Source organism: Zymoseptoria tritici, chromosome 7 (assembly GCF_000219625.1).
Source record: "Zymoseptoria tritici IPO323 chromosome 7, whole genome shotgun sequence".
Classification (NCBI taxonomy): domain Eukaryota; kingdom Fungi; phylum Ascomycota; class Dothideomycetes; order Mycosphaerellales; family Mycosphaerellaceae; genus Zymoseptoria; species Zymoseptoria tritici.
The window spans coordinates 1,320,284-1,342,365 of record NC_018212.1 but is presented as its reverse complement, the minus strand read 5'-3'; the positions used below and the strand labels follow the sequence as shown (position 1 = coordinate 1,342,365).

The 22,082-nt window shown below is 53.6% G+C and overlaps 6 protein-coding genes across 6 annotated transcripts; 3 read left to right on the top strand and 3 right to left on the bottom strand.

Moving 5' to 3' along the window:
- Positions 1 to 2,187: 2,187 nt before the first annotated feature.
- Positions 2,188 to 2,403, top strand: MYCGRDRAFT_31188 (uncharacterized protein; the record flags this gene model as incomplete). Its single annotated transcript, XM_003851066.1, has 1 exon — positions 2,188 to 2,403. A coding segment is annotated over one exon (216 nt), but the record flags the coding sequence as incomplete, so codon positions are not given.
- Positions 2,404 to 8,106: 5,703 nt separating this feature from the next.
- MYCGRDRAFT_45504 (Ca2+-modulated nonselective cation channel polycystin) lies at positions 8,107 to 10,125 on the top strand (the record flags this gene model as incomplete). The annotated part of the gene is made up of 2 exons (XM_003851067.1): positions 8,107 to 8,341; positions 9,455 to 10,125. Coding segments are annotated over 2 exons (906 nt in total), but the record flags the coding sequence as incomplete, so codon positions are not given.
- A 324-nt stretch (positions 10,126 to 10,449) lies between these two features.
- Positions 10,450 to 11,550, bottom strand: MYCGRDRAFT_44905 (uncharacterized protein; the record flags this gene model as incomplete). The annotated part of the gene is made up of 3 exons (XM_003850684.1): positions 10,450 to 11,106; positions 11,169 to 11,256; positions 11,291 to 11,550. 3 exons carry the CDS (start codon positions 11,548 to 11,550, stop codon positions 10,450 to 10,452), a joined length of 1,005 nt encoding a protein of 334 aa, XP_003850732.1.
- Positions 11,551 to 12,659: 1,109 nt separating this feature from the next.
- On the bottom strand, positions 12,660 to 13,748 carry MYCGRDRAFT_24171 (uncharacterized protein; the record flags this gene model as incomplete). The annotated part of the gene is made up of 1 exon (XM_003850683.1): positions 12,660 to 13,748. A coding segment is annotated over one exon (1,089 nt), but the record flags the coding sequence as incomplete, so codon positions are not given.
- A 3,655-nt stretch (positions 13,749 to 17,403) lies between these two features.
- Positions 17,404 to 18,567, bottom strand: MYCGRDRAFT_13559 (putative acyltransferase; the record flags this gene model as incomplete). The annotated part of the gene is made up of 1 exon (XM_003850682.1): positions 17,404 to 18,567. A coding segment is annotated over one exon (1,164 nt), but the record flags the coding sequence as incomplete, so codon positions are not given.
- A 2,862-nt stretch (positions 18,568 to 21,429) lies between these two features.
- MYCGRDRAFT_94526 (uncharacterized protein) lies at positions 21,430 to 22,004 on the top strand (the record flags this gene model as incomplete). The annotated part of the gene is made up of 2 exons (XM_003851068.1): positions 21,430 to 21,502; positions 21,553 to 22,004. The coding sequence occupies 2 exons, from the start codon at positions 21,430 to 21,432 to the stop codon at positions 22,002 to 22,004; spliced, it is 525 nt and encodes a 174-aa protein (XP_003851116.1).
- Between the last annotated feature and the right edge of the window lie 78 nt (positions 22,005 to 22,082).

The window sequence follows — 22,082 nt, the reverse complement described above, 5'->3', positions numbered from 1 at the left end:
CTGATGAAGAGCACGGAAGGAATGTACCTGTAAGCTGTCGGTGTGAAGACGACAAGGATCGATCGTAAGGTAGTCCATCACAGCGTGAAGGCTGCATGACCGCATTGTAGTCTGTTGGTCTGGCAAAATAGTTGGACGAGCGACGGGAAGAGCGCCAGAAGACGGAAGGAAAGCAGCCGAGTGGCTCGCACATTGAACGGAACTGGTGGCTTGTGGGATGAGGCTCAGATCGAGAATTAGTATGGCGATAGCACTGAAGTGTCCGAGGACGATCCGCGTTGGCATAGAATATCGACCCGACCAGGGATTAGTCGACTGCGATCTGGTCGTTCTGCCAAGACGATTATACAGAAAGTGACGCTGACGCTGCCCGGCTGAAGGAATGAGAACTGCGCCTCGCCTTGGTTGTCGTGCTCTTTCCCCCAACCCTCAAGCGGTACGGTAAATCCAAACCCGGACACTTGAACCCAGCACATCCCTCGGTCGGAAACATACCGTTCCACCCTCTGGTCGTTCTTGGTGCCCTTCAAATCGGATCCTTTGTCGTCTTGGAACCTCAGGGTCTTCGTGTGTTGACCGTGGATCTGTTTGACGTCGAGTCTCATCCAACGCTCGACTCGACTCTCTCCACCGCCACCACTATCGCCACTTTTCTATCCAAGAGAGGCTGAACTCTGCACACAACACCGGCGCACCGCCCATCGCACCACTTCCAGCACTCCCAGTCAGCCGGTTCGCCGCCACTCTCTGTCTCTCGCATCTTGGTTCGACTCAGCTCCGTCGTCACCACAAAACAAGGCGTCCTTCGACTACGCCTACTGCGGCTGTGTTCTCGATCTCTCGACTTGCTCTGGGCTTCACTGTACAATATCACCTGTCGCTCAATCAGCTCGCGACGACACTACACGACCTCGTCCAGACGACTCTTCGCTTATTGTAATTCGCAATTACTCTCGCCGGACTTTGCAGAAACTCGCTGGATAGACAGAGCTCCAGATTTCGCGTCGCATACGACTTCAACATAATCGAGCCTTATTCCACACATCGTTGCGACTGGACGAATCCGAGCACTGCAATCCCACACGAACTTTCGCGTCCGGGCAATGCGATCCCAGCTCGACCAGGAGCCGCAGAACCCCTGGAGTGCAGCATCGTGGAGCCGCGTGGAGGATTCTTGGAGGATTACACTTCGTCAGTACGTTTTGCCCTGCTCTCTCGACTGCGATGCTTTCTTGCTTGTCCCTGCACTTTCCACGCCCACTCCCAGCATGTTGAGCAACTCGCATTCACTCCATCATAACCCCACACATGACTCTTGTTCTCTGCGCTCGGACTGTCAATAGCTGATGCGCGCGCATAGACCGTTCCTCGAAGAGTGAGTGACGTGTGAGCCACATGGCTTCGATAACGCGCAAAGCCACATCACCACCTGCCGAACCGTTTCCGACGCTCGAGGGCGCGAACAACAGTCCTGCGACGGCGAAATTGACTGGCGCGACCGCTGCGAATACCACACCGAACCCGATCCTCGAACTTCCAACCCTCGCTCGCTCGATCGCGCAAAAGTCCACGCCCACACCTCCAAAAAGCAGTACTCGCGGTCTCTCCCCGCGGACTGCTTCGGCACTCCCACTGACCGGTGCGGCCGCGATGGCGGAGTTGAAGCGGAGGAACAAAGTCCAGTCGAATGGAGTGCAAGACTCGCGACAGACAAGTCCAAATCCGGCAGTCCAGGCCATGCATTCGTTGATGGGCGCGGGAGGAATGAGCAGACCAACTGATGCGCCGGCGGCAGACAAATTGAGCGAGCCAATGCGGAGGGCGGCCGAGAAGATAACAGTGCCAACAGCATCTGCGAATCAAAATGGGTCGGAGCAAGTCAGTCCTGTCAGTCTGGGCAGCTTTGGCACGGCAGAGAGCACAGCTACGGGAAGCGCGATGACAGCCACAGCGAATGACCACAACCAGCAATTCGTGGCTGAGCCAGCACAGATGGCGGATGGCGCGTCATATCCGGAGAACAATGGACATCTGGCAGTGCAAGAGCAGGATGGGAACAAAGCATTTTCATATCCAGGACCGCCGTCAGATCAGCAGGATGGCGGACCTTCACGAGGGATGAGCCTGCCTGGATATGGTCAAGGCAGTCCGAAATCTCCAGCATCGACAAGCAAGCGACACAAATGTCCATATTGCTCGACCGATTTCACGCGACACCACAACTTGAAGAGTCATCTCTTGACGCACAGCCAGGAGAAGCCATACGTTTGTCAAACATGTCAAGCACGCTTCCGTCGACTACACGATTTGAAGAGACATACCAAGTTACATACTGGTGAAAGGCCACACAAATGTGACAAGTGTGGACGGCAGTTCGCTCGTGGTGATGCACTGGCACGGCATAACAAGGGTCCCGGTGGTTGCGCAGGGCGGAGGTCGAGCTTCGGCGGCGAGGATGATTATGGAGATGGTGAAGGAATGGAGGGTGTCGAATACGAGGGTGATGACCAAGATGACGGCCAATCTGCGCGACGTATCAGCGAGCCGAATCGCAAGCGTCAACAATTGGAGACACCACAAGATCCAAATCGCGAGGTGTACCGACAACACTCCAGTACCTATCCTCCGGCCCCGACGAGGAATATGCAAGGTCAAGGCAGTATGGGTCCGCCACAGGTGATTCACCCTGGATCTTCTAGCACCGCCACTTCACCACATGAAATGTCCGGACACAGTCCCGCTCCGGGGTCCTACTACGGCCCAGGCCAAGTCTTTGCCGAACCCGGCATGATGACTTCCTCGCCGAAACCTCTCTCCCCTGGCGGCCAACCTCACCACGACCAACATCGTTTGAGCGTAGAAGGCAGCGGCATGATCGGCCGGAACCGATCGACGAGTCTGACAACACAATTTCAGCAAGCGCACTTTGGAAGAGGAAGTATTCCTTCCGGTACGAGGAGTCCGCCACCTCCGACGACGCAGTTTGGCGGCGGCGCGAACCAGCAGACGCAACAGCAGCATAACATCCAGCTGCCGCCGCTGAGCGCGAGTAGCCAGACGCCTGCTCAGCAACCCCAAAGGACCACAGTGATGCAACCAGCAATGACGACGGGTCCGTTGCTACCGAACATGCATTTGCCAAGCCAGCTCGGCGGACAAGGGCAGTCTGCAGTTTCGTATCCTGGAAATCCGCAGAATCAAGCGCAGGCGAGTCAACCAGGCAGTCATTCCTCGCATGGCCGTAGCTCCGGGAGTAGCATTCGGGATATGATGGCTGGAGGCGCAGGAGGAGGCATGGGAGAAGGAGATTTGTGGGCGTATGTGAGGCAATTGGAGGGTAGGTTCTCGAGGATGCAGGACGAGTACGAGTTGAGGATTTCGAATTTGAGGGAGGAGGTGGCTACCCTGAGAGGTCAGGTGCAGGGTGGAGTTGGTGGAGGGGGAAGTTATAGTAGTGAGATGGGAGGCGGTAGGGGGTATTGATCCGGAGGATGAATAGGGAGGTGGGACAGAAGGTGGCAGAGACAGCGGATTGTACAGTTTCAGAGATGCTATGGATATGGAGCAGGATAGATGAGATGATGGGAGCAGATGGTTTGATCAGATACCCTTGCTGATATGAGTGAGCGACCCTCTGCTGGGATTGCGTCGACGGTGTCTTCTCTGACCTGGCTCAAGCAATCGTTTACGGAGCTGGGAATGGAGGTGCTGTGGACGGGTTGCTGGCGAGGGCGAGCAGATGAGAGAATGAATGGATTTGCTCTACCAACCTTTCGCATACAGCACGACGATCGTCTTGAAATGATCTAGGCGTTGTGTCATGCGAAGAGGGAAATGTTGCTTCTCTTCCGAGGTTCTGCCGCCCACGCCTTGGCGGGAAGCCAAACAGCAACGTCGCCCAGACATCTCTTTATACATCACTCGTGTTGGTCTGCAGGACCTCGACAAACTATGGCCCAGACGCTTGTCGATTCCTAGGTCTCGCTGAGTTCTTTGGCAATGGATCCATGGGACTTGATTTGAGTCTTTGGGCACGCCTTGCTTCATCTCCATGACCGCCGCACGCCTGGGTGAACGAGCTGCTGATTCTCGCCCACGGGCATTGACGGGTCAACAGCTCTGCGTTGAGATGGTAGCGTCCAGCAGCTCAGTGCGCCTTCTCGGCGGTGGCTGGCGTGACCCGCCGTCAGAGACCTGAGTGAGAGGTATGAAAGGCTTCGATCAAGCCGTGAGCGGAAATTGAGCAAGAGTAAGTCTTCGACCTCCGGTTGCACGGCAGTAGCACGGCGGCAGCACAAATCGAGAGGCCAGCAACGAGGCCTATGGCGATTTAATGACATGGTGAGGGATGAATGTGTTCATCGAATAACTGCAGTGACCCACCTGGCATGCTATCCGTTCCCGGAATGAAAGGAATGCGGCTCAACAACAAGAATGGACTGTGCTTGGCCAGTCAACAGAAGGATGTACCTCGCTACGACGATTTTACCGTCGCACCACAGATCTATGCTCTCAACATGAGGCTCGTCCACGGCGTGCTGGCCTTTATTGTTTCTCATTCGCATCACTTCGTGCATGGCGCCAGCTCGGCCACTCCCCGTGTGATTACCGAGACAGTGACAGTCTGCAATAGCATCGCACAATGGCCGCTTCCCGAGTCTGGGTGGATCGTCACGAACGGCACGACGATGGGATATCCTCTGGCTACTACACTGCAACAAAATGAATCTTTCGCCATCGATACAACCACGCCCGGAACACGGTCGCCTAGCACGTACACTTTCGCGGAAGATAGTCTTACGAGATCAGACGGACAGTCATCATTCGCTTCTTCTGGATCTGGCACATTGGTCTCGAACGTTGATGCCTCAGCTGTCCTGACAGCAATATCCTCAGCTATAAGCTCTTCTTTCACCTCGAGAGATGGAGGAGAGGTGTCGTTGCCCACTAGTACCATATCCGCATCGGAAACACCATCTCTCGAGCCGATTGAGCCATCTTCAGGCAGCACAGAATCTTCTGCAGTCCTGGGCCTGGCCTCGAGCTATACGATACAACCGGCGAGCTCTTTGCGAAGCCCAATCTCAACCTTGGATCAGCAGATATCGAGCACTGTCTCTGCAGCAGTATCATCAGCAGGATCCTCGGCATCATCAGCAGTATCTACAGCGCTATCCACAGCAGGTCTATCGGCAGGATCGTTGGTCGGATCGTCAGCAGCTCTTTCATCGCCATCTTCAGCTCCGCCTGTTGTCACGGTCGTCTCGCTTTCGACAACATCTGTCACCACTTCATCGACCACAAGCGCCGCATCGCTCATCACTCGATACTACATTTCTGGGGGCACTGTCAATACCACAGTTATAGGCGGTGCCACTCGAGTGGTCGAAGTCGATGGCGAGCCAACGACGTTTGTCGAGGGCGGCTTTACCACGTCATACACCTTTGGAGGCAGGACCAGTACTGCAGTTGAGGTCGCCACTGCTTCCCCTGTCGCCAACGTTGCAGATGCTGTCATTGGTGTCTGTCCCGGCTATAATGGACGGTATTTGAACGTATCTAACGTGGAGACTTTGGTGGCCTGCGGCGTCATCTACAACGGGACCATCATCCCGTACTCTGATCGACGAAGGGATTCAATTTTGAAGCGAGCGACGCCACAGGAGTGCAGGGCGCAGTGTTTGAGTATGGTCAACTGCGTCGGATATTCGAACACGCAAGAGCAGTGTGTGTTCTACAGCGAAGTCAACGCTCAGAGGCCTTGGCCATACCCTGCACTTTCTGGCCTTCGACTGCGGGCTGTCCAACGGGCTGACGATGTGACTACCTCGACAGTTGAGACCGGCAGTCTCACTGCCAGCTCAGGGACGTCGACGATCCTCTCATCGCCATCTGCGACGAGCATTCCGGGCACAGTCGATCCATCAAGTGGTGCGCCGGACAGCAGCGTTTCAGGACCCACTATATCGCCATCTCTGGTGCCAGTATCGACCATCACAGAGATCAGGACCGTGACAGAAACGCCTTCGCCATCGGCCTACGTTACCACGCTCGTCCAGTCTGCCAGTAGCTACACATATACTACGACAGCCACGGAAACGCTCGGAGCTTCGACAATAACGACCGAACGGGTGACTGTGTCTACCGCTCCAGCTTCGACTATCTACAGTACCGTCTTCTCCTCACTCCCTGGCCAAACCTCTGTCTCGACCTACCTCTCCACCATCTACTCCACCGTCTACTACACTCTTACCGCAACTACAGCCACCGAGACGATTTCTACAACATTAAGAGAGACTTCCACGCTGTCTGGTCCAACACAAACAGAATCTCTCTTCACCACTGTCAGAGAAACAGTTGTGAGCGACCGAACCATATCGCAGACCATCACCTCGACCCTTCGTTTTCCCACGGAGACCCAGACTCAGCGAGATACGACGACGCAGAGGGAAGTCTCAACGCAGCGCGGGCCGACCGAAACGCGTATCAGTACTGCGCCTGGAGAGACGGTGGTCACCACACTAAGAGAAACTGTCGTTAGCGATCGTACCATTACCCAAACAGAAGTTTCCACGCAGCGAGGTCCCACGGAAACTCTCGTCAGTTCTGCACCTGCAGAGACCGTATTCACCACTTTAAGAGAAACTATCGTCAGCGATCGTACCGTTACCCGAACAGATGTGTCCACTCTTCGGTTCCCCACGGAGACGCAGACTCGGAGGGAAGTATCTACGGCACCTGGAGAAACCGTATTCACTACTTTGAGGGAGACGATTGTCAGCGATCGAACAGTCACCCAGACACTTGTATCAACACTTCGGGAAACCACAACTTCATCCGCACCGGGATTGACGACCACGGCTAGGGAGACCATTATCAGCTCAGTACCTCCGGAGACACAAACACAACGGGTGGTTACCACTTTGAGGGAGACTGTTGTCAGCGACCGGACCATTACACAAACACTACTATCGACCGTTAGGGAAACGACGACGGCGCGGGAAACGACTGTCTCCATTTCTGTCAGCACGGTATACAGTGCACTGCCTGCGAGTACCTACGTAAGTCTCTAGCTTCTCGATTCACGGTAGCTCCACTTTGGCCCCTTGAAGATGCTAACGCTGATCGCAGACGACCACGTATGAGACTACGTACCCTGCATCCACATTCACAACTACCGCTCCAGGTACAACCTTCGTGACAACACAAAGTGCCAGCACAGCTACAGTCACTTCGACCACCACAGCGCCCGCATCCACAGTGGTCAGCGAGATTACCTACACTGTCACGAGAGATGTGACTTCGACTTTGAGATTCCCCACCGAGACAGCTACCCTCATCAGCTCTGCTCCGGGCCAAACATCAACTGAGCGTCAAACGACAACAGCTCCAGCATCAACCGAAAGAGTTATCACCACTCTGCGGGAAACCGTTGTGAGCGACCGCACCGTGACGCAGACCTATGTGTCAACCCTACGAGAGACGACGACAAGCTCTGCTCCCGGGCAGACTTCAACGCTCAGGGAGACAGCAACGGCGACCACTGTCAGCCTGAGCTTAAGCATTCGCCCGGAATCCACTCGGGACGTCACTTCGACCTTGATATCAACTTTGGAAAGAACGCGAACGGAAACATCGGTACTTCCTGCCAGTACCACAACATTACTCCTGACCACAACATGCGATGGCAGCACAATCGTGAGCACCAGCCTTTCTATTCAACCGGCTCAAACCCAGACTATCGAGAGGACCACAACAGCCGTCAGCACCAGCCTCTCTATTCAACCAGCTGCTACATCGACCGTCGAAAGAACGTCCGTGATCGTCTCGACCTTGGAAAGAACATCTACGATTGTCTCGACATTGGAGAGGACCCAGACGGCAACATCTGTACTTCCGGCTAGCACTACCACTGTTCTTCTAACCTCTGTCCGGGACGGAACTACAGTGACCAGCACAAGCCTCTCTATCCAACCGGCGCAGACACAGACCCTCGAAAGGACCACAACTGCTGTCAGCACGAGCTTATCCATTCAACCGGCTTCTACGAGGGACGTGACTTCTACCCTCGAACGGACATCGACACTCGTTTCCACGTTGGAACGGACACAGACCCAAACTTCGGTACTTCCGGCGAGCACTACAACCGTTCTCGTCACATCCGTAAGGGACGGAACTACGGTGACTAGCACAAGTCTCTCCATTCAACCTGCCCAGACACAGACTATCGAGAGGACCACAACTGCTGTCAGTACAAGCTTATCAATCCAACCAGCTTCAACTAGAGACGTCACAAGCACACTCGTATCGACCAGGGACGTGACAACTACGCAGCCAGCTAGTACGTATGTTACAACAGCTTCTGGACCAACGATCGTCTCGACTTTGGTCAGCACCGATCGGACTACGCTTCCAGCTAGCACATTGGTCACAACAGCATCAGGACCGACTGTAACATCTCAGCTACCGGCTTCGACCAGAGACGTCACAAGCACACTTATATCGACCAGAGACGTGACGACTACGCAGCCAGCTAGTACGTATGTTACAACCGCATCGGGGCCTACTGTTACATCCCAGCTACCGGCTAGCACGATTGTTAGCACTGAAAGAACCACTGCTCGGACTACACTACCCGCAAGTACGGTAACGTCCCAGCTACCAGCCAGCACGATAGTGTCAACGGAGAGAACAACACAAAGCGCTTCGACCATTACATTCACGCAGCCGCCCACCACGATTGAGCGCACAACAACCGAACGCACAGTCTCAGTCTCCACGGCGCCGGGACCGACCACTTCGATCATTGTTACAACCACCGCAACCGGGCCGACACAGAGCGTAACCACCACACGAGTGACTAACCTTCCAACACCAACAACCGGACAGAACATCATGCGCAACTATAGCTTCGAGAACTTCACAGGGAGAGGTTTCGAGGCAGAATTCGACGGCTGGTCGAAGACTGTGGATGGTATTTCGAGATTAAGTGCCCAGTCAACCACTATCTTTCCAATCGCGTATGATGGTATTACAGTCGCGTAAGTTTGCATCGCTCCCAAACGTTGCCATGCTCCAAGGGAACCCGCGCGCTAATAGTGGTACAGCTCCATGCAGTGCCGCAAGAACGACACTGCTGGCGGTGTCGGCCCTACCTTGGTGCTCTCTCAATCAACCAGCTACGCACCCCCAGGCGACAATGTTCGACTAACGTACTTCACCGATCTATTCTACATGGAAGGTGCTGCCAATGGCACCACTTGCACCCTCACCACCTTATTCGGTGGCGATGTGGTCAGGACACGCACCTATACCTCTGCCGATCCTCAAGGCTACGGTACTCGAAAGATTCCGGAGGTTATAGACGGCATTATCTTGGGCCCAGACAAAGTCTTGGACTTCCGCTGGCAGTGCAACTTCGCAGCTGGAACCTACGAAGGCTATTTGTATGTAGACAACGTCTTCCTTGGTCGCCCGGCGCCGTTCACGACGTGTGACAATCAGGGCGTACAATACGAAGCGGTCGTCAACGATCAGCCAGGACATGTCAACAACGCATACACCGCCTACAACCCGGCATACCTCAAAGCCACTTCTCAAGGCGGAACCAACCAACGGATATACAACATCGGCACTCACACCACCTTCGCCGGATTTGTCACGACTTGTCCCAACAATGCCGCCTCGAACGTTACCTTCTACAACAGCCCGACCCCGTACTCCTGCCAGCAATTCTCTCTCAACCATCGTGGATATTTCTATATATACGCCACCGGAGTCTGGACATTCACGGCCACGTTGGTGGATGATGCGTTCATTTTCTGGGGTGGTTGGTTCGCTCGGAAAGGCTGGACAAAGGCAAATTCGGACATTTCGAGCTGGTTCACATATGGACCAGGAAATGGTCGCGGAAGCGTCAGTCTGACATTGACTGCTGGGACGTACCTCCCAGTACGAGTCGTCTTTGGACAAGCCGTGGGCGGTGCAGGATTCAATCTCAACATCACAGACCCAAGCGGTGCTGTGGCGTTGGATACGAGAACCGTGTCATCGCCGTATCTGGTACGATTTTCATGTGACGGACAGGCGCCGCCGTATAATTACGATTTTGGGCAAGAGATTTAGCGTCTGGGGGGAGTCAAAACTGTGTATTAGTAGATTGATGTAGTCGTACAGAAGTTTGGCAAGATGCGCTAGACAGTCGTAGACAGTCGTACGAGTAAAACAGCACGGCATGGTTTGAGTCGTACAGGTAACTCAGCAGGACATGGAACTAAGCGTACGAAGACATGCCAAAAAGCTCGAAGATGAGTGGACAAGGCGTGCTTGAGGGCCGTAGATAAACATCAGCAGAACATGCTACACAGTCGTGCAGGTAAGATAGCCGCGTGACGAGACACGCAGATAAGCGCACGTGTAAGTTGGCAAGGTAAATTGTTCGATGGTAACTTAGCACAAGCGGCCCTGCTTCTCCATTCCACCCGTCAACACCATATCAATCTCCTGCACCTCGTGAGGCTGTCTGAAAACTTCGTACTTCTCATCGTGCCACGAACGTGCCGAAAGCTCCCTTTTCTTGCTGTCCACAAAGACCGACTGATCCTCAGCGCGAAGAAAGTAGGCAATTGAGTACCTGTCGGTTTCTTGCCGCTCCGTAAGCGGAATCACTCGATGGACACAAGATCGTAGTTGGTTATTCGACAGGAAGCGCAGCGAATCTCCAACATTGATGATGGTGTGCCCAGGACGTGGTTCGACAAAACCCCACTCGTTATTCTCTGGACTCAGCAGTTGCAATCCCCAGTCTTGACAGTAAAGCAGGGTCAGGCTACCAATGTCCGTGTGCACATTGTGGCCGATACCTTCGCCATCTACTACCTGTCTTGGGTAACGAAAGAGCACCATTGTGGTACATGCGGGTTCATTTGGCCGGTGTTTGTTCTCAAAGCGCTCGGTCTCATCCAGATTCATGCCAATGGATAGACACTTCAGGACTGTGATCAATGCTGCGTGTGATCCCGAGATGAAGTCGCTGAAGAGCTCGGTATGTTGATGCACCACATTGGGGAGTTGCGGCGCTCTAGCGTCCATCTCAGCCTCCGAAATCTACCATTGCGGGTCATCAGTAAGATATCAAGGACAACAGAATGGTCAAACCAAGCACATACTTTCAAAGTCTCGTAGCAATCTCTTTCGCCTCTTTTCGCGCCGGTGTACCTCCCTGTCGGGCAATAGCTGTGATCATAGCATAAGTGTCTTTCGTCGGAATGTTGGGAGGGTGCACTTTTACCCATGCGTGACGGTCCCTCTGACATCTTTGAGCTTGGTCTCCAGAGGTTGTTGGAAGTAGTCTCGCATCAAATCCACGACATCGTCCGAATTGGACAGAAGACGTTCGGCCTGTGAGCCCGCGAATTTCAGATAGAAGAAACCGTGAGTTCTGCAAATGTCCACGAGACGTGCAATCTCGAATCGATCTCGAGCCAACAGTAGGTCATAGTCGATCGTCGGCAATGGAGCGATGGACACCTCCTTCAGCGGAATCGTCATCGGAGTGATGAGAAACGTTTCGATGGGAATGACCTTCCAGTGATGGATCGTGCGCGTCCGCTGGTGGGAAGAATAGGAGAGCCAACAGGCACTCAGGACGAGCTCAGCAGTAGGTCGTTGCAATGGTTTGGGTGCTGTTTACTAATCGTCAGGGTTACTGAAATTCGACTGATTGATGGTTCGCATACCCAGTACCTAGCATGAGTCGACTCCGTCTTTCCGGCTAAGTCGTCATTCCGAGTGAGGCTTTGATGTCGCCTTGTAGGCTCCGAGCGTCGACTCCAGCCTCTCCCCGGCTCAATGTTCCTCGTTGAGAAAGTTCCATGATCTCGAGTAAGCATAGATGTGAGCAGGGGTCGCGAGTCGTACAGCATGAGCTCTCGAAGGAAGTCGCATCGATCTCGGCGGAACAGGTTCGGGGAATGAGCATGGCGTGAGGATCGAGCAAGTAGAGGTGCGAGAATGATGCAATGGAAACGCTTATAGGTACCTTGCTCGTGCATGGACAGGCTGTGTGACACCAAGTCAGTTGAAAAGACTGTCCCGTGAAAGCGGTATTTGGCGGTGGCTTGGCTTCCGAAGACCATGTCCTTGCCGTGTGGGGCACACTTCGGCAGGATACCAAGAACATTATTGGGCGTTGGCGTTGGTTGGGCGTCGCCGTTATCATCGTCAGGGAATGGACGCTGATTCTTACTCTGGGACAGGACCTGTGATGACATGGTGATGGGCCATGAACGACTTGAAAGTGGGCAGTCTCTAAGGCCCGCGCGGGAGAGCATGGATGCATTGCCCACTCGCGATGAATGCTGTAGATTTCTGTGATTGGGACGAGTCTCTGGATCTCGCGAGACGTATATAGGCATCGCCAGATTATTACGATCCATTTCGAACCTTCGCCATAAGTCGGGCTTATATACGTGCGTTACGAACAGTTACTGTTGTACTTGACTTGGCGAGTGCCTCGATCGTTCCCGAAACAGCTATTGATCGCAGACCCTCCGTATCCACAAGAGAAAAGACGCAGCTACGCACAGGCATGCTGCTGTGAAGGCCAGCGTCCTGACAAAGTCCCAGGCTACATGTCCTTCAACATCTCCGGGCGCAACCATTAATGAACCCGCAATGAACGTTCCAGCCAGCGCTCCAATACCACGATACATATACAGTGTGCCGTTGATCTTTGCGAAGCCGCTGACTCCAAATTGATCGATCATCGCCGTTGGTAACAATGCAACGTACGCTCCAGCTGACGAGCCATATGTCACAGCATATAGCAACAACGATGTTCTTTGTGCACTGAGCGGTAGTGGAGAGGTCGCAGCGGCAGCAATGCCGAACGTAGCCAGCGCACTGACCGTAGTTGAGATGCTTAGGAGCTTCAGTCGTCCTACCTTGTCTGCAGCGTGGCCAACAAGAATTTTGCCAGCGCAATTGCAAAGATTGCACAGAGCAATGATGTTCGCCCCTGAGATTTCGGAAAATCCAAGGCTCCGGGCCAGTGATGACATGAAGTATATGGGCGTGAAGTATGCGGCCGACTGGAAGGAGCTTGCCATCACATGTGCCAGCAAGATTCGAGGTTGTTGGATTTCCGTTGACTGTGGACATTCATCGTTGTTTGACCGGTTCGAGTGCTCTTGATTCAAAGGCAAAGTGTCAACTCTTAGCAGAGCGGTCGCCGCAGAGAATATCAATACACCTGCAAACAAGCCAGCAAAGACCAAAGTCGTTCGGTAGCCGAGCCTTGTGAGAGCATGCCGAAGTAGTGGCGCCCACATCACTCCCCCAAGTCCAGTACCACTTGTGACCACTCCTGTTGCTAAACCACGGTGGGCCGGGAAAAGACGCGGAGCGATCACGACAGCCGGAATATAAGCTAGACAAGCAGCGCAACCTTGAAGAAATCCTTGAGCGAGCTGAAAGTGCCAAAGATGGGTTCCGAAAGACGCTGCAAGTCCCGATACCACGAAGAGTATACCACTAAGCGTCACAGCGGCCGGAGTGCCGTACCATCTCACCAGTGGATCGACCGCAGGTGCGCCAATCATCATCATGGAGGATGCCAGAGTCCCGATAACACTGATTTGACCTGAAGTGGCATCACGGAACGGTCCTCCGAGAGTGTCATAGTGTTCCTGGTAGACTCCGAACGAAAAGTTGATGCCGCACGCTGTGAAGACCAGTAGAGCACAGGCACCCGCCATGGAGATTTTGCGAGCGCTCCACCTAGCATGTAGCGATGCTGCTCCATGCTTCGAGGGCAATGACACGGACGAGCTTGCTGCGGCCATCATCAAGGGAATCTTTCTCACGGAAGCGTGTCGGGTGCCGGTGCCCTGGTTTTCGCACGCCATGTGTTCTTCTTGGGCGAAGTAACCAAGGTATCCCTCGGGTTGCCCTCGAAAATGAGCCTGGTGAGTTCGCAGATGGGTATCTTAGGTCGAGACTTGGGCGAGGGCGGAGTAGCATGCACCGTCGAATTGTCCAGTAGATATCCACGGATAATTCAATTCGCTGATTTGGAAATCATGGTTCTAGGCGCTGTAGACATTTTCAAAAACGAGACGCGATACAGAAACACTCCGATGGATGAATCCTAGACATTCTGCTGCCGTCCTGGGAAGCCAAGGGCTTCTGCTCCTGCAGGGCGGATAAAAAACACCCATCATCGTCCACTCCGGCGGTGAAGGCATCTCCGCGGCATCTTCCACCCACCGGTACGTGGATGTCTCGGACGGTCCTTGTGGCGGGCAAAGTCATGCGGTCAGTGCGTTCGATCTGTTCACCCATGTCCTTTCGGTAACATCCCGGGATTTCGTTCACACCGTGCACCCTGCAATGAAGACCTTGCTTCTTTCAAGACATGCCAATGCTTCCGGGACAACGTGAGCTCGAGTAACCGTCAATTCCCGGGGATCGATAGAGTTGCCAGAAGTAAGCGCCATTCGGTCCTGGGTACAGAACGCAGTCTCGATCTGAACATCACGGAAGGGGCGGTACCATCTGGCCACCATTTCTCCAGCAAGTGTGCTGGCACATTTTGGCGGCTTTTTCCCAGGTAGTTGGTCTTGCCGGCTTGCGAGGATTTCATGCCCACCACTTCTTTCAGCAGCTCCCCTCTACGCTCAAGTGGAGTTCGACAGAAGCATGGTCAAGGAGAATCATCACGCCCTCTGGCGTCTGAGACTTTCAATCATCTCTTTTGCCGCGTCTCTGGTTTTCTTCATCTTCACAAGAGGAAGAGCACCTCCACCGGCGGCGTGTATCGATAAGCTGTTCCCTAATTGTATGCGGTTCGAGTTCTCCAACATCAGGCAGTGCTGACTGTGGGACCAGTGCTTGGAAGAACAGCAATCGATTACTCCTGGAAAAACTCCTGGGAATTTCATGCGGTTACACACGTCTATAAAGGTTCGCCCACGGCTGGTCGGGAGGAGGCGTGGGATTTGATCAGTCCATGTAAGCAGCAACTCGACCTCGGAAACATTTTATATCGATCCCTTTCTGACGACCGATTGATCAGATGGCGCTGTTGTTGCCGACCAGATACCTACTTCGAGTAGGAGACCCACTTCAACGCCGACCACTCAGGAGAACGAGCCATTGGTAATTCCGGGAGTCTCCCTCCAGATGACCTGTCTGGTGAGATGAGACCGATAGTCACCTTGAGTCTGCGACCACTTACTGACGGCATCGCAGAAGATGATTCGCCGGGCCTTCTATGAACAACCGGATCCAGCCCTATATACGCTGCCGTCACGGAAAGTACTTGATCAATGCATCGAAAAGTTACGACAAGACTTCTTGTGCGCCTTCGAACCTACGCTCTTTCTCGAAGTCAATTCGAACAAGAGTACCACCGCCCACGGAGTTGGTGCGCACGTGAAATCTGCACACGTTTGCAGAGATTACGACAAAATCGTCAGGTGGGCAAGCGATAACTTCGTGAAGGATGGTCGGGCATTGAAGACGTTCGTAGAGCTGGATCTTTGAAATGGTCGCCGGCCAGAATCAGCTGTACAGTCAAATGCTTCAATATTTGACATGACAAGTATTTCAAGTGTCCAAGACCACTATGTGCTCCTTTGTCCATTGCCTGATAGCAGGTATGTTGTGGCATGTACGGCGAGTCCTCACATCCACTACCTCTCCTCGCTCTGGGTCATTCACAATCAGGTAAGGTGTGGTATCAGCATCACACATCAGTTTTGCTCTCAGCATCTCCAAACAGTGCTCGGCATGAAATAGGACTGGTATCCTTTCACTTGTAAAGAAGTGATTGGTGTAGTTCCAGTCATTTCGATACGTGTACTGACGGACCAGGTTCTGCGTATCAAAATTGTCAGTTGGTGTTTGGAAAAAAATGCATAGCATTCACAACGTACAAGACAATGTAAATCATGGAATCCTTCAAAGAATGCTTGTATGCCTCCTCCCACATCATCGGGGAGGTGATGCCAGTCTCTCTCGTTTGAGGACTTGTTGAACAAAGGTAGTTTATCCTCGGGAATACCCAGCGAGCCGCCTGGACCTGTCAGAATATGCAATCAGCAGTGCACTGTGGGCGGAGATACCTTTCCAAAAGACTTCCCAGGCGTCCTCCAGCACATCTGTGGGTTGGCCCATATAAAGACCCCGAGATTGATAGGCGTCGTCTGATTGATGGTATTCAAGTGCCTCGAGCATTGGCGCTTGAGTGGGTATTAGTGTCGGATTCGTCCCAAGAGCCACTTCACTTACACCATGCATGCATAGCCCGAACACACTGAGAGTCCGTCGGAGGTATCAACGCTGAAACGAGGATTATAACCAAGGAGGCGACAAACAGAAAGCCTGAGATGATGGTTGGCCACGTCGGCCATGTTCGATTCGGCCCCGTTTCGAATGTTGAGTCTGATGTGAGATCGATATCATCAGCATCCGGTGGCAAGAAGGGCGCTTGCTGCTCGAGCTTTTCCAAATCTCCGGCATGCATCGTGTTGGCTCCTGATAACTTGGCTCTTCCAGTAAAAGGTGAGTAATGGTTGGGCTATTTAGGGTAGTGAACGACAGCGCATGAGTTCGACAGCGTGGTGCCTGATTTGCTGCCTGATCAGGCGAATGAAACGTCGATCAATGCCCGTTCGATCAAAACCTCTGACGGTCGCTCGAGCAATGTCACCTCACGATCGAGAGTCGGTCCAGTGGACCGCACGCTCTGACCGCATCTCCACCCGTGTTCATGTCACCATGCGCTTGTATGACAGACGAGGGGTATGTACGCGGCCGCCTTGCACTGCAGCAGTAGTGGACCCGAGTATATGCGTCCGATGACGGACCGCATTGGCAAAGTCAAGGACCATGTCAGAGTTCCATTGCCAACAGCCTTGGACCGGACTGGAGCGGATTAACCAAGGGTAGGGAGTAGCGAGTAAGACCTGCAAGGGCAAGGTACAGAGTTTGGACCAAAAATGAGAAGTTGCATCCATGCCCTTAATAAGACGATATCGACCGCTCCAGACCATTACGGATATGGAAAATTTGTCGCATCGATTGAAATATCGACATAAGCACTACCTCCCGTATGCAGTCCACAGACTGTACGGAGTAGATTCATTGCTATTTGACCCTTCCGAATCTCGACACGCAATTAAGCAACGACGAAAAGCCACGCAGGGCAGAATCTACAATGCAATTCGATCGTGATCTGCCTCGGGAGGGAGGTTGCTTTCGTTCAACGGCATTGGTCCCAGGCGAGCGCGTTAGAATGAATGCACCGTCTTATGTAAAGACTGTCTATGTTGTATGCGTAAAGCAAAGAGCCTCTATTCTTTCGGCAAGGACTGCGCAACGGTCTTCCACGTTTGACTTGAACACATCGGCAATCCATACCAAAATGAAAAGACTGGCAAGCATTCCCATTGCGAACCCACATTGATACCTTAGCCAACCCTCCTGACCAATCCAGGTCCAGAAAAACCCAGGTAGGTAAAACGCTACCACGTGAAGGAACGGCTCGTGCACGATGTAGAACGAGAATGAGATAGTTCCCATGTACTGAATAATCCGATGTTCGAAAGGTCGTTGCAGCGTGCGATCCTGATCAATCGCAAGCAAGACACAGAAGGCAGCAATTCCGTGCCAGAAGCGATAATTCGGGGTGATATCGCATAGTAGCTTCCACCCAAATGTGCAAGCTCGGCCATGGTCATTGAACCGCGGAAAGGATCCCAAAAAGAGGCCGAACATGAGTCCGATATATGCGAACGAGGACCTGACCATCGAACCTGTTGTATGCTCCTTGGCTCCACCTGGTCCGCTGGCGGCCTGTTTGGAGAAGCTCAACTCGCGAATCAACGTGCCGCCAAGAAATGGTGCGATGTATTTTCTGCCGCATAGTTCGCTCCATACAATGCCCAAGCCCAAGGACACTGCCCTCATCCGAGGTCTAGTTCGGGCAAGGCCAAGACACGCCAGAAAAACGACGAGCGTTCCCTGAAATGCGATAGGAATGGTCCAAAGGTGAGGACCATACGCCATAAGCTGCCGCTGGTGCCAATCCCAAGGATTGGTGAGCTCGTAGAGCACGAAGTGACACCAGTCCCCAAGTTGAGCGCCAACGGAATCCAGAGCTGCAGGATGTTCGGGGTTTCGACCAGGCATCAGTTCATAATCGAAGCTAAAACCGCCGAGATGCACAATCAGCATGACTGCACATGTCGAAACGACCGGCGGTAAAAACAACCGAATGGCCCGTCGGAAGGTCGAGCTCGCCATCGAAAGGAAGAGACCCTGCCATGCTTCGTTTCGAGCGAGCTTTAGCGGCTTTGCCGACAAGACGTATCCAGAGACCACAAACATCATTGGTACCCATGGTCCCGCGAACAAGATCCGGAGGAACGGTAAGCGAAGAAGTCCATGGTAGGAGCCATACTGGCCGTATCCATAGTCCAGATGTGGCTGCCACGGTAGTGAAAAGTGGCGAACAAAGACGAGAAGAGCAACAAGACCTCGCATACCGTCCAGGTAGGCGGTTGATCTTGGCGATACTGCGAGATCTGGCGATTGGATCCTGCTGGGCAGCAACCAAGAGGGCAAAATGCATGGCAGTATATGGCTGTGAAAGGCCGATGTCAGCCGTGGGTTCCAGGCGCCAGACCAACTAGTCCGCGTGCTGTGTCGAGAGCTGCCGGCAGTCTCCAGATCTTGTCCATCAAGGAGTCTTTGTTCAGCCAGGTCTGCTTCCATGCTTGGAAAGACAGCGCGCGATGTGAGGAAGGAGGACATGTCGTGAGTTCGAATTACCTCTCGGTCAGGCAGCCTGCTGAGAGGTCTGGACTTTCGCTCTCAGAGCATAAACTTATGCCACAAACAGGTGCAACTCCAGGACCATAACGTCGGCAGAGAGTGCTACAATAACCCAGGAATTGAAATCGTGATTCGATGCATTCCCGAGACCTGTACGCTTCCCATTACCGGGCCAGCAATTCCATTGAAAATTCGTCTACCTCCCTGCAGAAACCATCCCCGGATTGAGCGGGTTGCAAGTGCATCGTAGAGACTCCCGCTCGACCCTCGCCGTCCTGAGCTCCTTGACAATGGCATACCGATACTGGGGCACCAGTGACGACACACCTCCGCGGCATCGCATAGATCGGCGTTGACCATTGGTGGCATTCACACCGCCGACCGACCATTGTGATCCATGGGCCGGCAGTCCGTTCGGTGCTACATGGTTCTCGTCATCGACTGAGCACGATCATTCCACCATCGACAAGCAGTTTTGCGTGCGCTACGTTAGCTTCGCGGCCCCGGCCAGCTCGCACGCATGGATCCGACGCGTTGGGTAAGCCGCGCGCTTCGCAAGTTCAGACACGCATTGATATTACACTCCGAAAGGGATTTCTCATATGCACTCACTCTCACGCTCCGACGAAGACCCGGCCATTGACCGACCGATGACGTTATCAAATCCGACCCGTGGACCTCACCTCCTTGCCAGTGGGAGTGAGTCGAACCATTTCTTTGCAAGGGACCTCCAAGGTCCCCACAAGTCACAAGCACGTCTTGCTACGCCTGCTGACATCAAGGCCAAAAAAGGTGGTCCTTGAGCATCACACCGACATTCGAAGGAATGGCGGGAGTGTGCAGGGTTGTCGACATCAGGAACTGACTCCTTGCACTGAAGCATTTGTAGGAAATCGTACCACAGCACCGCTCCAAAGCGGAGAAGCGCGTCGAAGTGGTTATTAACCTCCTCATCCCAGTCTTGGACCTGAAGTCTACTAGCAGGGTAATATCCTATCGGATTCCAGCGGCTCTCGAATTTGAAGACACAGACAATCCAGCTTTGCCGGCATCTCAAGGACGAGAGCCAGGATGACCTCTTCGACAGCGCAAGAAACTGTTGTCGACTTGATAGCAAATAGCCGATATACGAGCGGTCGACCGGGTCACACCCTAGAGCCTGCAAGAACAGGAGTCCCTTCGAGTCTTCGACGCTATGATGCTGTCAGATGCTGTACGGCGTGTGGACGCATCGGAGTGGACACCTCCTTGTCGTCGGCAGGGGGATATGGTCAGGGCCGGATTGGCCTGATTCTCATCAATCACGGTTTACCCTGGACTTGGCCCATGAAGCCTACAAGGGGGGCGTGCACTCCGATGCGTCCACCTGCTGTACTACCGACTCTGGACCAAAAGCAAGAAGTAGTGCCCATTCCCTGGCGGTCAAACCGGCGACTCCGAACCAATCTCATCTTGGAAAAACGTCGATACTTGCCTGAAAAAGGCAGCGACAAGGTCTCCGGAAGCTAGCGCTGCTTCCCGTATGCAGGATATGGACTGTAAAGCTTGCTGATACAGAGGTGCTCATGCATCCGAGAATACCGCGGATCCAGCAAACTCAAAACAAGCTAATGACAGTCGCAGTCTCCACTAAAGTGATGCTCGGGTCATTGCTCGCATTCGCTGGACGATCCCGGCGCTTTTCCGGTGCACGATGTCCACTGTACAGCAGAGCGTTTCTGTAGCCCTTGCCATAACAGCATGCAACGCAATGTAAGGCAAGGAGACGGTCCGTATTCGGCTGTCTGCGGAAGTGGTTTTTAAGATGCGTAAGACGTGTCGCGCTCGCGCTGAACGGCCGGTCTAGCTATTGCTGACGACGGCTAAGCCGAAAGCGATAGATACTAGGCCAAGAACAGCTTGCTATGTTGCTTGCCATGGCCGCTCCACCGGTCGAGCGGCCATAGCTACTGATCATGTAACCATTGCCTGTTTGGGTGGTTATGTAAGCCGAGCGTTACTGTACACAGACAGGTTGTTGCATTGCGTTGCATGCACTCATGGCAAGGGCTGCAGAAACGCTCTAGCGTCTCAGCACATCGGAGGGATCACCGGCCAATCCTTGTCCACAGGTGAATGGCCGGAACACGAGGCAATTGGCCAATCCGACCCTTGATTTGCCCCCTGGACGCCCACCGCAAGTCCCTCCGATGTGCTCAGACGCTGTACATGATGTACCCTAGCTACGTTCCCGTACAATCGGCGTTCGACGGATCGTGACATTTGGACTGGTTCACCGCCCTACCAGGAGATGCGCTGATCTTTACTTTTTGGTCAGAACCTGGCCGAGTGGAAGCACGAATCGAGCGAGTCTCGCACGTTGGGCATGAGACCGATAATCCCGAGCCAATGCAAAGTCGAGAAATTGTCGATGGAAGCTCGGAGGGGGCAAAGGGGTGGTTCTGGACAGTAAGCGCCATTCCTGTCGCCATCCCTGCAAGCACGAGAGAGGTTGCATATAGTGCCCTCGTCGCGAGATTGAAGTAAGATGTACAATTGTTCAACTTGAACGATTTCAACTTTGCAGCGCCATACAAGCGGGGTTCCGAAATGAAGTTACTCAATCTCTTGCTCGGCCTCGTGGCCGTGACTTGCGTCTCGGCACTCTCAATTCCCCACGCCGGTCGGTGTACCTATGACCACGACATTTCACACCTGCTCATTGAATTATAGCTCCAAACGCAGTCCAGGTCTTCGACTTGAACGAACGCAACGGCCAGGACAAGATCAAGCGTTACGAAGGCGACGTCGAATGGAAGGGCAAGACCAAGCGCTACGAGGGCGACGTCGAGTGGAAGGACAAGACCAAGCGCTACGAGGGCGACGTCGAGTGGAAGGACAAGACCAAGCGCTACGAGGGCGACGTCGAGTGGAAGGACAAGACCAAGCGCTACGAGGGCGACGTCGAGTGGAAGGACAAGACCAAGCGCTACGAGGGCGACGTCGAGTGGAAGGATAAGACCAAGCGCTACGAGGGCGACGTCGAGTGGAAGGACAAGATCAAGCGCTACGAGGGCGACGTCGAGTGGAAGGACAAGACCAAGCGCTACGAGGGCGACGTCGAGTGGAAGGATAAGATCAAGCGTGATGAGCCCGATGTCGAGTGGAAGATCACGCACGAGTAGGTCGACGTCGATCAAGTGAAGTGCTTTGAGGGCAACAGGTGGCAAAGCTATCGACTGTCAAGGCTCGTTACAACACCG